The following is a 15,544-nucleotide window of genomic DNA, read 5'->3' as shown; positions in this document are numbered from 1 at the left end:
ATTGAGTTGGAGGCGTGCGCGGCCACCCATCGTGGGTGAACAGGGAGTACAGGAGAGGGCTCAGAACGCACCCTTGTGGGGCCCCCGTGTTGAGGATCAGCGGGGAGGAGATGTTGTTGCCTACCCTCACCACCTGGGGGCGGCCCGTCAGGAAGTCCAGTACCCAGTTGCACAGGGCGGGGTCGAGACCCAGGGTCTCGAGCTTGATGACGAGCTTGGAGGGTACTATGGTGTTGAATGCCGAGCTGTAGTCGATGAACAGCATTCTCACATAGGTATTCCTCTTGTCCAGGTGGGTTAGGGCAGTGTGCAGTGTGGTTGAGATTGCATCGTCTGTGGACCTGGTTAAGCAAATTGGAGTGGGTCTAGGGTGTCAGGTAGGGTGGAGGTGATATGGTCCTTGACTAGTCTCTCAAAGCACTTCATGATGACGGAAGTGAGTGCTACGGGCGGTAGTCGTTTAGCTCAGTTACCTTAGCTTTCTTGGGAACAGGAACAATGGTGGCCCTCTTGAAGCATGTGGGAACAGCAGACTGGTATAGGGATTGATTGAATATGTCCGTAAACACACCGGCCAGCTGGTCTGCGCATGCTCTGAGGGCGCGGCTGGGGATGCATTTGCGAGGTTAACACGTTTAAATGTCTTACTCACCTGGCTGCAGTGAAGGAGAGACCGCATGTTTCCGTTGCAGGCCGTGTCAGTGGCACTGTATTGTCCTCAAAGCGGGCAAAAAAGTTATTTAGTCTGCCTGGGAGCAAGACATCCTGGTCCGTGACTGGGCTGGATTTCATCTTGTAGTCCGTGATTGACTGTAGACCCTGCCACATGCCTCTTGTGTCTGAGCCGTTGAATTGAGATTCCACTTTGTCTCTGTATTGACGCTTAGCTTGTTTAATAGCCTTGCGGAGGAATAGCTGCACTGTTTGTATTCAGTCATGTTGCCAGACACCTTGCCCTGATTAAAAGCAGTGGTTCGCGCTTTCAGTTTCACGCGAATGCTGCCATCAATCCACGGTTTCTGGTTAGGGAATGTTTTTATCGTTGCTATGGGAACGACATCTTCGACGCACGTTCTAATGAACTCGCACACCGAATCAGCGTATTCGTCAATATTCCCATCTGACGCAATACGAAACATGTCCCAGTCCACGTGATGGAAGCAGTCTTGGAGTGTAGAGTCAGCTTGGTCTGACCAGCGTTGGACAGACCTCAGCGTGGGAGCCTCTTGTTTTAATTTCTGCCTGTAGGCAGGGATCAGCAAAATGGAGTCGTGGTCAGCTTTTCCGAAAGGGGGCGGGGCAGGGCCTTATATGCGTCGCGGAAGTTAGAGTAACAATGATCCAAGGTTTTACCACCCCTGGTTGCGCAATCGATATGCTGATAAAATTTAGGGAGTCTTGTTTTCAGATTGGCTTTGTTAAAATCCCCAGCTACAATGAATGCAGCCTCCCGGATAAATGTTTTCCAGTTTGCAAAGAGTTAAATAAAGTTCGTTCAGAGCCATCGATGTGTCTGCTTGGGGGATATATACGGCTGTGATTATAATCGAAGAGAATTCTCTTGGAAGATAATGCGGTCTACATTTGATTGTGAGGAATTCTAAATCAGGTGAACAGAAGGATTTGAGTTCCTGTATGTTTCCTTCATCACACCATGTCCCGTTAGTCATGAGGCATACGCCCCCGCCACTCTTCTTACCAGAGAGATGTTTGTTTCTGTCCGCGCGTGCGTGGAGAAACCCGTTGGCTGCACCGCCCTGGATAACATCTTCCCAGTAAGCCATGTTTCCGTAAAGCAAAGAACGTTACAGTCTCTGATGTCCCTCTGAATGCCACCCTTGCTCGGATTTCATCAACCTTGTTGTCGAGAGACTGGACATTGGCAAGAAGAATACTGGGAAGTGGTGCGCGATGTGCCCTTTTTCGGAGTCTGACCAGAACACCGCCGCGTTTCCCTCTTTTTCGTAGTCGTTTCCTTGGGTCGCTGCAAGCGTCCATTCCGTTGTCCTGTTTGTAAGGCAGAACACAGGATCCGCGTCGCGGAAAACATATTCTTGGTCGTACTGATGGTGAGTTGACGCTGATCTTATATTCAGTAGTTCTTCTCGACTGTATGTAATGAAACCTAAGATGACCTGTGGTACTAATGTAAGAAATAACACGTAAAAAAACAAAAAACTGCATAGTTTCCTAGGAACGCGAAGCGGCCATCTCAGTCGGCGCCGGAAGTAGAAGTTTTAGATTTTTTTTAAAGTGTTAAAAAAAATGTCTATGAGCAAGTGTATTAATTAGAATAAAATAATTTTGCATACAATATAATTCAGTATTTTAATGATTTATTTGAGTCATTTTCACTCACCTTCATAAAGGGTGTCAATTTCAGAACCTACTATACAGCAATCATGCTTCTAAGGCTTAGTTTATTTATTTTTTAAACCAACAATGTAAAAATAAAACACATATGATTATTTCTGTCATCCCCTGGTTTTGAGCCATCTCACCACTGGTAAATGTAACATTCTAGAAATGAAAAAGACATTGGCCTATCTTGTGACATCCTTGATGAGAAGCCATTACTTAGCAAAACTAAGTATGTGACTAAGTAGCTGATTTGAAATGTCCTGAAATTATCACAGGTGTTTGATAGACAAAACGCCTAGATGGGTCAATTTGATTGGAGTAGCCAATGGGACGTGTTTGAAATGTTAAGGCTACAACATCATGAGGTTTGCAAGAGGACAAGATATTGGGGGAAATAAACTCCCCACATGAAGACCACATTTTTTTCATCACGTCATACATTGGGCAACCTTAAAAGACAGAGATATATTTGTGAACAAACATTACTGATGATAGGATTAATTCCCTAATTGACATAAATCGTGAATGAGCTTGAAAGGTCAAGGGGTCGTGTTCAGTACGGAGACAACGTTTATGAACGAAGTGACACGTTTTGCCTACTAAATACGACCCAGATAATTGTAGAACATTATTGGCTACTTTAGGACTATTAACACCAACACTGGCCACAAACATGAAGACATGTAATGAAAGACAAACAATTAAAAGAAAAACAAAATATGAACTAACCGTAAAAATCGTTCTGCGGGTGTCCTTCAGCCGGGGGATTGTTTTCGCAGTCTTTGCTGCTCAACTTCTTCAGAAGTAGGCTAGGTTACCATTAGCATGTGATTTTCTAATCCCTCGGTTGGAACTCTTCCTGTTTTGTGCGCTCTCGGGTGAAAGTGTTTCGCAATACGCATAAACTAACTACATCACAAGTCAGATCAGCAGGCCACATAGTTGGGAACTGTATCAAGCATCCTGCATTTCAGCCTTTAATTACAACGACAATTGATAAGTGCCAACTGCGAGCGTGTCACACATCTATGTTTACAGTGATCAGCTGATCTCAGGTATTCACGATGTGCACGCGCACTTGTCCCGGGCAAGTGTTGCATTATCCAAAATGCTCCTCTGATTACATTAATTTGATATTAATACTTCTGTACCCTATGTAAATCATAGACCTATTTCTACTCAAATTATATAGCCTAGTACAATGCATGTGTTATTCTTCTGGGATATACTTACCATATAATGAATTAATTTACTTTCCAACGCTTCAATATTTTCCAATACAAGCTATTAATTAATTATCGACGTGAGTGATTATGGCATTTTACTATAATCATTTGAGTCCTTCCATTTCATATGGTAAACTAAACTGTGCCCCGGAAGCGCAAGGTTGTTGTGTTTCTTGGTCACGCGCAGAGACTGTGTGCAAAGATGATCTATTATTATTACACGATAGTCGAGTGACCGCTCTAACCACAGATTGAACAAAGAGACAGATATTTCACCGGATGTATAAATGTGAAGCATTCACTTCGCCTTTCTACTCACTACTAAAAATTGTAGTGGGAGGAATTCCAGTGGCCGGCAGTGGGAGAAGATTGAACGAGATGCAACTTTTCTTATTGATGAAACATTTGATCTCAGTACAGTTTTATGTTCCCAAAACTAAAATATGTTATGAACAGAGTGGACTGAGTTTTGTAGACTAAGATTTGGCAAGTTTTTTTGTCGCGTTGTTTAGGAGCCAAAGGCGAATTGAGTTTTTTCACACGTGCACTTCCCTAAAGGAAATATGCAAAAATGAAAAACAGGCACATCTCCACAGTAAATTAGTTTTCTTTCGCCCAAAGTTGCCAACATACCACGTGCGTCCGTCACTCAGTGCATCAGTAACAACTATCCATTACGAAACTTATATTCGATCAAATAAACCTCACGTAGCAAATGAGCAATTATATATTTTGTTGACCAAATTCGACACTCATTGACCTTACAAAAACTCCTCACTTTGTGGTCTTCTTTTCGTGGACCGAATTTGGGCAGAGTAAACCCTCTCGGGTCGACTCATCCTCTCTGCTTTGTGCCTGTGGAACGTTCTTGTTTGTCCATGTGGGAAATATGAAGTGCTGTTTGTAGTGAACTGTTACAGACAATTCAGTAAAGTGAGTATGATTAATTATCTTTGAGCTGTTTCGGTGAAGTATTTTACTAAGCGAGATTCGGCTTGTATATGGCATGATATTCATTAGCAAACTTAGCTATAGCTAGCCATGTTATCAAACATCTTTGCTAGCTAACGTTAGCTTGCTGGTTCTGTAACTAAAGCTAGCTAGGCTGCTAGCCTGAAAAGCATAACTGATGTGAACCAGCAATGCAGCTGTCTAGTTTTATACTAGGGAAAAATTGTTTGTTGATTGAATTTCGTATGTGCAATAGCTAACTACATATTCAGTTAATTCATTTAACATCCTCACCGTTTCTGATATTTCCCCCTTTTTCAGATACAGTATTTACAGCCATTATTACTCTCAGAATGGCAAGTGAGCAGGAGGTGGCAGCAGTGGGACTAATTCTGGTCAACCCAAAGCAGGACCTGACAACACGGTTCAGAGCACTCTTCACTCTGCGTAACCTGGGTGGACCAGAGGCAATAGAATGGATCAGTCAGACTTTTGTGGATGACTCTGCTCTGTTGAAACATGAGTTGGCATATTGCCTGGGTCAAATGCAGGATGAGAGAGCCATCCCCACGCTAGAGACTGTTCTGAAAGACACAACACAGGAGCCTATGGTCAGGCATGAAGCAGGTCAGTATGCCAGATCATGAGTCCACTCTCATTCATATACATACTGTATTGATAAACATGTTCACAGAATGTTATAGTGCTTATCTAAAAGGTTCACTTTTTAATTTTTATTTATTTAGGGGAAGCATTAGGAGCTATTGGGAACCTCAAGGTCCTTGACATACTGAAAGAGTACTCTGAGGACCCAGTCATCGAGGTATGTAAAATGAGGCATATTGGATATAAATTAGTAGCAAAGAGATTGTGGAAATCAAACAAAACACACAGCATTTACATATAGTAATATTCATTGAGGGGGAATTCCCTTTATGCACTTCTCTCTCTGTGTATTCTGACCTTGAATTTATGCCTGAGAATATTATGCTATTCACCAGCTATTCATTTGGTGTGGAGATATGCCATATTCTGACCGTAACTTAATTCCACCACCTTTATGCCCAAGGAAACCATGAATAGTCTAGCGACCTACTGGTTCCAAGTGGTAAAAGCATCTACTTATTTTTTTTCCAATAGAAATAACACCGTTCTCCATGCACTGTAATTTACAACTTGATTATAGCTAGGTAAATTAGTAATCTGTTTGGATAAGGGAATTGTAAATATCATGCTTGTTTTACAGTGCATTTACTTTTTCCACATTGTCTTATTTTACAGCCGTATTCTAAAATGGATTTTTTTAAATCCTGGCAACTCTACACACACCCCCATAATGACAAAATTAAAAACAGGTTTAGAAATGTTAGCAAATTTATTACAAGTAAATAAATACGTATTCAGAACATTTGCTATGAGACTCTAAATTGAACTCCCGTTGCATCCTGTTTCCATTGATAATCCTTGATGTTTCTACAATTTGATTTGAGTCCACCTGTGGTAAATTCAATTGATTGGACATGATTTGCAAAGGCACACCCGTCTATATAAGGTCCCACAGTTGAAAGTCCATGTTTGAGTAAAAACTAAGCCATGAGGTCGAAGGAATTGTCCGTGGAGCTCAGACAGGATTGTGCCAGGGCACAGATTTGGAGAAGGGTACCAAAAGGTTTCTGCCACATTGAAGGTCCAAGAACAGTGGCCTCCATCATTCTTAAATGGAAGAAGTTTGGAACCACCAAGACTCTTCCTAGAGCTGGTCGGGAGGTGATTCTGACATGGTCTGGAGGAAACCTGGCACCAGCAGCCCTACGGTGAAGCATGGTGGTGGCAGCATCATGCTGTGGGGTTGTTTTTCAGCAGCAGGGACTGGGAGACTAGTTAGGATTGAGGGAAAGATGAACGGAGCAAAGTAAAGAGGTCCTTGATGAACACCTGTTCCAGAGCGCTCAGGAACTCTGACTGGAGCCCAACCAGAGCCCGGACTTGAACCCTTCTAACATCTCTGGAGAGACCTGATAATAGCTGTGCAGCGACGTTCCGCATCCAACCTTGACAGAGCTTGAGAGGATCTGCAGAGAAGAATGAAGAAGACTCTAGGCTGTAATCACTGCCAAAGGTGCTTCAACAAAGTACTGAGTAAAGGGTCTGAATACTTATGTAAATGTAATGTTTTTATACATTTAGGGGGGGGGGGAACTGTTTTTGCTTTGTCTTTATGGGATATTGTGTGTATATTGGGGGGTGGACAATTTTAATCAATTTTAGAATAAGGCTGTAATGTAACAAAATGTGAAAATAGTCAAGGGGTCTGATCTGAATACTTTCCGAATTCACTGTACAGCTATTTGACCTTAATCACGGAGACAAATGAAACCAGTCATATGGTAGCAAACTGAAGCATGTCAACATATTAACTTTCCTACAAGGTTTATAAAATACTGTGCCATTATGCAGCATTTAAATTGTACGGCTTTTCAACTCGCAAGGATGGGAATTCTCGAATGTCTTAATTATAGGCTGCCCTGACGTTTCCTATCTCTATCATGTTAAATATTACCTACTATCAGTATCATCGTCGGTAGGCCTATTAACCACACATATTCAACTGCCAATTTACTGTTAGTTCCCTTCTGTTTGTATAGCCTACATTATCATTCCATTTGTTTTCATTTACCTTCATTTGAGCCTCTGTAAATGCTGTTACGACCGTGCAGTTGAGGATCGTTATTGACAATAGGCTAATTAAATCGTTATGGAGACCACGCCGTAACAGTTTGAACCCTATTAGAGCATGCAATAGATGAGGGTATAGCCTACTATTGTACACTATTCTCCCTATTGTAATTCTATGTACACTAATCTTCCGGAGACAAATATGCATAGTCACACTGAACAAAAATAAAATGCAACATGCAACAATTTCAAAGATTTTACAGAGTTACTGTTCATATAAGGAAATCAGTCAATTGAAATAATTTCATTGGGCCCTAATCTATGGATTTCACGACTGGAAATACAGATATGCATCTGTTGGTCATGGACACCTTAAAAAAATAAATAATAATAATTGGGGCGTGGATCAGAAAACCAGTCAGTATCTGGTGTGACCACCATTTGCCTCAAGCAGCGCGACATATTCACATAGAGTTGATCAGGCTGTTAATTGTGTTCTATGTAATGTTGACCCACTTCAATGGCTGTGCAAAGTTGTTGGATATTGGTGGGAACATGCTCAATCAGTAACATGTCTGAGTATGCAAGCCATGGAAGAACTGGGGCATTTTCAGCTTCCAGGAATTATGGGGCAGTCCATTATCATGAAGCATGAGATGATGGCGGGGAATGAACGGCACGACAAGGGGCCTTTGGGATCTTGTCACTATCTCTGTGCATTCAAATTGCCATCGATAAAATGCAATTGTGTTCATGGTCCATAGCTTATGCCAGTCTATTCCATAACCCCACAGCCACCATGGGGCACTCTGTTCACAACGTTGACATCAGCAAACCACAAGATGCCATGCACCGTGTCTGCTATCTGCCCGGTACAGTTGAAACCGAGATTCATTTGTGAAGAGCACACTTTTCCAATGTGCCAGTGGCCATCGAAGGTGAGCAGGGCCTAAAATTAACTTTTTGGTCCACCAGCCCCTGTGGCATGTACAGTAGATGAAAAAAATCTACCAGGCACTATGATTTTATTTTACCAGCCAAAATATGTTTGCCATAATTATATTTAAAAAAATACTGATTACCACGCTTTGTTTCTAAAACAAGAAATGTATTAGTAAGAAATGTGGTATTGCTCAATTTCATGTCATTTTTTTGTGACCTCAGTCTTTTAATGAAAATATCAGTCTTTGGCTGCCCCTTTAAGGGCAGTTATGTTATTGTGCTAATGGTGCCACTCCAGTCCTGTCACGTGTGAGAGAGATTTGGGATCTGACTAGGGTGTCTCTTCGCTGTCAGTAGAAGCAGCAAACTCAAACCAATGTTGAAAAACAACTTAGCTTGTGAACAACAATGTTAATAGCCAAGAAATGAGTTCTAACTTTGTCAAATTTCAAGTGAATTAGACCTACTTTTATGCAAAATATGTATCTCATCACTTCACTCAGTGCCCCTGCGCGAGGTGATTTATAGGCTTAGCTGCTAATTGGACAAATAAATACTATGAAACAAAACAGCAGGAATACTTTAAATGGCTACTGCAGCATTCTTTAACTTGCATGTGTGCTTATACATGACTTGACTTAATTCACAAATGTAATGCTTGCACTGTAGAGCCCTGCAAATTGACCACCCGCCAACGTGGCTGGAGAAAGACTTTACCTGTCTATACTGAAATCTACCCACATTTGGCTGGTGGGGGATGTTTATATTATGCCCTGAAGGGGAGCATTTGCCCACTAAAGTTGGTTAAGACGCCAAACTGCATTCAGGTCAAGACCCTGGTGAGGACGACGAGCATGCAGATGAGCTTCCCTGAGACAACGGTTTCTGACAGTTCTTTGGTTGTGCAAACCCACAGTTTAATCAGGTGGCTGGTCTCAGAAGATCCCGCGGGTGAAGGAGCCTGACGTAGAGATCCTGGGCTGGCGTGGTTACACATGGTCTGCGGTTGTGAGGCCGGTTGCACTTACTGCCAAATTCTCTAATACGACAGAGGTCGGGTTATGATAGAGAAATGAACATTCAATTCTCTGGCCACAGCTCTGGTGGATAATTCCTGAAGTCGGCATGCCAATTGCACACTCCCTCATCTTGAGACATCTGTGATGTTGTTACAAAACTGCACATTTTAATGGCCTTTTATTGTCCCCAGCACGATGCACCTGTGTAATGTCATGCTGTTTAATCATCTTCTTTATATGCCACACCTGTCAGGTGGATGGATAGTCTTGGCAAAGGAGAAATTCTCACTAACAGGGATGTTAACAAATTTGTGCACAAAATGAGCGAAATAAGCTTTATGTACAAATGGAATGTTTCTGTGATTGTTTTTTTATTTCAGCTCATGGGACCAACACTTTACATGTTACACTTTCTATTTGAAACCTAATATTCTGAACCTGTACTCAATTATATTCTAGTGAGTCTGACAAAATGAAAACTAAAAGGGATGTCTTAAGATGAATGTAATAAACCCTATTGAATAAACTCAAATAAAATCTGTTGGTTCGCAAGTGGGAGGGTTTTCAGCAGTTGAAAGAAATGTATTCAGAGCGTGCAAGGTAGCCACACCTGCAGAGCGCGTTACGCAACTGAATAAGCTAAGTCTTGAATATTAAATACTGAAGTGCGTAGGAAAGGTGTCAATCGGTCCCTACGGTGCCTGTGTGATGGTCATGACAGTACTCTCGTTCTCCTCCAGGTGGCAGAGACGTGCCAGTTGGCTGTCAGGCGGCTGGAGTGGCTGACATCTGGTGGGGACCAGAACGGAGAGGAGGGCACCGACGGAAACCCTTACTGTTCTGTGGACCCTGCTCCCCCAGCCCAGAGGAAGACTGTCCCTGAGCTGAGGACACAACTCCTGGATGAGAGCCTGCCGCTGTTTGAGCGCTACAGGGCCATGTTCGCCCTCCGCAACCTGGGCACCGAGGAGGCTGTCCTGGCTCTAGGAGATGGTGAGAGAGACTGGCAGTCCTCCTTAGACTATGTTGTCTATGGCAATTGTCAATAAAGGAATGAATTTGTAGCATTGCATGGATTTTATGCAAAATGTGCAGCCACATTCGTATTCACATAAGCACATTTTCTTGTCCTGAATCATTACGTAACCCTCCTATCAGCGTCTCTGAATCATTACGTAACCCTCCTATCAGCGTCTCTGAATCATTACGTAACCCTCCAATGTCGGCGTCTGAATCATTACGTAACCCTCCTATCAGCGTCTGAATCATTACGTAACCCTCCTATCAGCGTCTGAATCATTACGTAACCCTCCAATATCAACGTCTCTGAATCATTACGTAACCCTCCTATCAGCGTCTCTGAAACCACCAACACTCACTCGACCCTTTTATACTTCACAGGTCTTCAGTGTAGCAGTGCCTTGTTCCGCCATGAGATTGGCTACGTCCTGGGTCAGATCCAGCACCCAGCCAGCATCCCCCAGCTGCAGGCAGCTATGGAGCTGGACGGGGAGAATGCCATGGTGAGGCATGAGTGTGCAGAGGCCCTGGGATCCATTGGCAAGGAGGAGTGTATGAAGATCCTGGAGCGCTACAGGAAAGACACAGAGCGCGTGGTGAAGGAGAGCTGTGAGGTAGCCCTGGACATGCTGGAGTATGAGAACGGCACACAGTTTCAGTACGCTGACGGACTACTACGACTGCAGGGGGAACAGTGAGGGCCAAACGGCAAGCATGGACATTGGAAGCTATAGGAGAACTGCTATACAGCACTGTAAGAGCTTTCCGCAGATGTCATAACTCATAATCACTTAGACCCATTTTCATTCATTGAAACGATCTTGACTCTTGCCAGTGATTGTTGGCCTCTGAGACAAGGCAGTGTAATAATGATATTACAGGGCATTCAGCCATGTTTTAGTTTGTTTATTCATTGTTTTCATGGAAGCTACATGAATAAATTGTCAAGATAATGTAATGCTTTTCCCCCTAAGCTCAGTGAACCATTCAGAATGATCTGATAAGCATCTGAAATCCAAACCTGATTTGTCAATCAAGATTGTTAATCCACTGCTCTGTCATTTGCATTTATTTTTAATCTCAAATGAAAATAAAGGCTTAGGTAATAACATTGAGACAATACAACAATGGTGTCGGTTAGCACTTTCATGGCAGTAGCTTGCCTGTGTTCTAGCCCAGTCAGAGGTATTGCATCATGATGGCTAATCCACACAGCCACTCATACTCTGCCATCAGAGACATTAATAATAGGGTCATATGAATTTGGAAATACTCTACAAGTTATTTCCCTTCAGCTTTCTCATTCACACTGAAACACATTGATATCCTCTGTGCTTTGACAAAGATTACAAATGGAATGAAAATGTAGCATTTACACTTTATTTTTTCCATTATTTTACTAGGTAATTTGATTGAGAACACGTTCTAATTTACAGCAACGCCCTGGGAAATGGTTACAGGGGAGAGCGGGATGAATGAGCCAATCATAAACTGGGGATTATTAGGTGACTGTGACGGTTTCAGGGTTAGATTGGGAATTTAGCCACTTAACAGTACAAACATACTCTTTTCATAACCCGGATCAGGGGAAAGACATTGTTCGTGTGATGTACAGTATGTGTGCATCTTCAGTTGTGAGCTCTGCAGAGAGTGGAAAGAAAGGCAGCTGTCAGCTCTGGAGGGATAGAGAATTACCAGCATGCTGAGAGGGAGGGCCACAGCTATAGTAAAATGGGGATGAATGACTCATTCCTGTGCACTAAATGTAGCTAAACACAGCTGTGGAAACAGTGCCCGGCCTTCCCTCAACCTACCAACACCTCAGGCACCATGATGCACCCCATCATGATCGGCATCGTTGTTGTCAACACCTCCATCACCGTCATCTACTGGTCCTTTGTCCTCACAGAGGCCTTCCATAGAAAGAAAGAGGAAGAGGATAACCCTGTCTAAATAACTGACCTTACAGAGTTGTACTGCTCAGAGTAGATAGCTTCTGTGTTTCCTGTTTTGTCTGGGGGAAATGCTCAGTCCTCCACAGCTCCTGCCATTGGAGCACAGTTTTACACATAGGTAATACATTTCTTTGAAACTGACAAACAAATATATTTCTGGATATAATTAACTGTATTTTTAACATTATATGAGGGTTTTTCTGTCTCACGGTTAAGGCTGTGACCTTGTTTTGCCTCAGGAATTTTGGTGTTGAAGCTTATCTCTGGATTGGGTAGAGATTTAATCATACAATGCAGAGTAAAAGAAGCAGACATTTCTTTTTTTCACTTGGTGTGTCATCTTATGGATAACAGATGATTAGTTACTACTGCTCACATAAGGAGAGGAAAATTCACCAAATACAGCCTTAGGTCAGGGAAACAATACAGGGAAATGTATGGACTGCAGCGAAACAGCCAAAGGAATCTTTGTCTGCAGCTCAACCCAGCAAGCTATTTTGCATCTCTGTTTTCCTTGTTCTACAGTGTCAAAATGTGTCATTTGTTCACTCAACATATAATCAATAGGCTATGTATGATGCAGAATAATGTGGAAAGTAACTGTCTGTGCTCATTACACATCATCCAATATGTTTTCAATTATTTCCAATTGTATCCTTCTACTCTGCCAATTATATGATTATCAGTCATTGGCCTATTTATGGAGAATGTCCTACTAAATTGATACATATCTATTTTGACACATCTAAAATACTTTCCATCAAACATGATTTGGTGGAAACCAGGTTTATATGAAATTTGTCAAGAGAAAGGCTGCCATTGACTACTCATGGTCATACTCATTCACAGCCATCATTCTAGACTGACAGGAAACACCCTTGAGGATTAATTAGGTCTAGGTGTCGAAGGTTATGAGGGACACAGACTTATTTAGAGTTAGACACAGAGGAGTGACTCTTGACCCTTCAGTCCAGTTTCACTCAAAGGTCAGGTGGACAACTGGCCCCAGCTTGGCCCCCCCAGTTGAAATGGTCTAGAACCTCCACTGGTTCCTGTGTCTGTTATTTAATTCCATCTCCCCCACCCCATTAAGGGACATGATTTGGAGGGAAGTTGCTCTCCGGAAAGACAGGGCAGTGTCACAGGATGATATTTCTGGGCAAATGAGGAATGCACTGAATGGTGCATTCCTCATTTGAATGGTGGGATGAGCCGGTGAGTAGAGGGGAGCTGAATAAAAGCACTTTAAGCCTCTTTGTCCATAACTGAAGTCAGAACAAATATTTTCCTACCAACTGCTCAACATTACAAATAGCAACATATTCTCTGAAAATCAGACGTCTTTGTCAGTTGACTTCAGGGAAGTTCATTATGGGAATGAAGATATCCTTTGTCACAACATATGTACTGTATGTTCCCCTTATTTGATCTGTAATGTTGAGTGTTTCTGCCTTGAAAAAAAGATACTGCTACCTCCCTTATTCTCTCAGTATGAAGAATATAATGGACATGGGCCGCACAGACCAAGTCTCCATTCAGTTCATTCTTCTTTTCTTTGTAAAATAATCTTTCCACGAGATATTGTTCCATGATGGTGTTTTTCACCAACATGGTAAATTCATTCTCATATACCCCTAATCAACGTCCCCTTTCAACTAATTCAATTTGCGGATGGATTCCTCACAGACCAGAATACTTTGTACCACGGAGCGTCCTGGGGCCCAGACCCAGCCTACTACCAGGTGTGGATCCGCCCCAGGACCTATAACCCCAGGCAGCTCCTACAGGCCGTGGAGAAAGACAATCTCGACTTTGTTTGCCTACTTCGCCTCTTCCCGGGATGCCTTTCACATGCCCTCTCATGTGCTCTATGTCATAGTGGTAGTAGTGTCCTGCTATGCTATCCTAGGACACATAATAATAATAATAATAAATGCCATTTAGCAGACGCTTTTATCCAAAGCGACATGATCAATGACTTGTACCATGACTTGGCAGGTAAAGTGGGATGATCACACGAGAGAGAAACAGACAGGCAGGGAGGCAGGCAGACATCTTTGTAATCTGATTAATCCATCCAGAGTCCTTTCACTGTGACTCACCATTGATCCTCAGCTTTCAGTTCACCTTCACACTCTGTAGGTTCAATCTGAAGCCATGGAACAGGCATGTCAGCTGGATCTGTGGATTAAAAGGGCTCGTTAAGGCTACTTTTCAATCAAAAACACACATGTGAAGGTGTAGTAGTGACTGAGTTTGTTCTTATATTTCTATATGAGAAATGTGTACGTGCCAAACACTAAAACTGTCATTATGTGCACGCAGACTGGGTCTGAGGAAGGTGTGTGTGACTGCAAGGGAGTGGAGAAGGAGGTAGACTGCCGTCGAGGTGAAAAGGTGGATGACCATCAGAGTAGTAGACGTGGGGAAGGGGATCCTTACAATGATCAAATCTCCTAGCATATACAAGCAAAGACAACCTTCTTCTGAAGAAAACAGACCCACAACTTTTTCAGTCAGTTTGGGTCAGAAGAACATTCTGCCTAAGGTCCCCTGATAACAATTCACTGTCCACTCTATTCTGCTCTCTCCTCTGTCCTCAGTTTCTGCCAGGTTGGCTCCCAATCAGATACATCCCGTCTCTGTTACTACCAATCATCTAATCCTGTTTTTATACAAATTAAATGAAACTGCAACCCAATCCATTTTTTTAACAATGTAATTTAAGCATCAGATGCATAAACTAAGAAACTGTATGTACAAAACATTATTCTGTATAATGTCTGTACTGTATAGGAAAACAAGTGTAGACAGTTTGAACAATCCAACTGTGCAGAAACATTCATTTGTGTCAGTGTTCTGAGATTTTCCATTTCCTTTTGGATCCCAGAAGTTGAATCTTTACTATACATTTTCAGCTCACATAACAACATGGGATTGAGCAGAACCTGAACACACCCCTTTTGCGAGTGTAGAAGCTACAGTGGTGATACTTACAATGTGATTTTCTGGATTTTTGTTTTAGATTCCGTCTCTCGCAGTTGAAGTGTACGTATGATAATAATTACAGACCTCTACATGCTTTGTAAGTAGGAAAACCTACAACATCAGCAGTGTATTTAATACTTGTTCTCATCAATGTATATGAGCTGCTGTAACGCTGTAGACGTAAATACATCTGTTTTCTTGAGGTGGCCAAAGAGGATGACCCTCGTTCCAATAAAGGAAGGACTAAACCTGTGTCTGTCTGAATGTGAATATCTGCTTTATCCCCTCATCCCGATCCGCCATTATCATGTGGCGCTAAACTAAGCCAGTCTGACTCAGAGACAGGGCAGGGGAGAATAAGGCCTCAGCCTCAGCAGCTCAGCGATTTAGCAAGGACACACAAGAC

At 42.5% G+C, this 15,544-nt stretch overlaps 2 protein-coding genes and 1 long non-coding RNA gene across 4 annotated transcripts in view; 1 reads left to right on the top strand and 2 right to left on the bottom strand.

Moving 5' to 3' along the window:
• The window catches only part of osbpl1a (oxysterol binding protein-like 1A), a 28,903-nt gene extending 25,181 nt beyond the window's left edge, over nucleotides 1-3,722 (bottom strand). For both annotated transcript variants that reach the window (XM_035781242.2, XM_035781250.2), the window contains exon 1: nucleotides 3,091-3,722. The gene's annotated coding sequence lies outside the window, so the exon portion shown is untranslated. The remainder of the gene's footprint in view (nucleotides 1-3,090) is intronic.
• Nucleotides 3,723-3,864: 142 nt separating this feature from the next.
• On the top strand, nucleotides 3,865-11,306 carry LOC118390568 (deoxyhypusine hydroxylase). The gene is made up of 5 exons (XM_035781263.2): nucleotides 3,865-4,520; nucleotides 4,860-5,165; nucleotides 5,285-5,361; nucleotides 9,916-10,168; nucleotides 10,577-11,306. Exons 2-5 carry the CDS (start codon nucleotides 4,892-4,894, stop codon nucleotides 10,891-10,893), a joined length of 921 nt encoding a protein of 306 aa, XP_035637156.1. The 5' UTR covers nucleotides 3,865-4,520; nucleotides 4,860-4,891; the 3' UTR covers nucleotides 10,894-11,306.
• A 139-nt stretch (nucleotides 11,307-11,445) lies between these two features.
• LOC118390577 (uncharacterized) lies at nucleotides 11,446-14,459 on the bottom strand. The gene is made up of 3 exons (XR_004826969.2): nucleotides 14,253-14,459; nucleotides 12,010-12,108; nucleotides 11,446-11,836 (listed from the first exon to the last, which is right to left on the bottom strand). It is a non-coding gene; the product is annotated as an uncharacterized LOC118390577 (long non-coding RNA).
• Between the last annotated feature and the right edge of the window lie 1,085 nt (nucleotides 14,460-15,544).

Source organism: Oncorhynchus keta, chromosome 1 (genome assembly GCF_023373465.1).
Source record: "Oncorhynchus keta strain PuntledgeMale-10-30-2019 chromosome 1, Oket_V2, whole genome shotgun sequence".
Classification (NCBI taxonomy): domain Eukaryota; kingdom Metazoa; phylum Chordata; class Actinopteri; order Salmoniformes; family Salmonidae; genus Oncorhynchus; species Oncorhynchus keta.
Note: the sequence above shows the minus strand (reverse complement) of the source record. Positions and strands in the feature narration are given on the sequence as shown.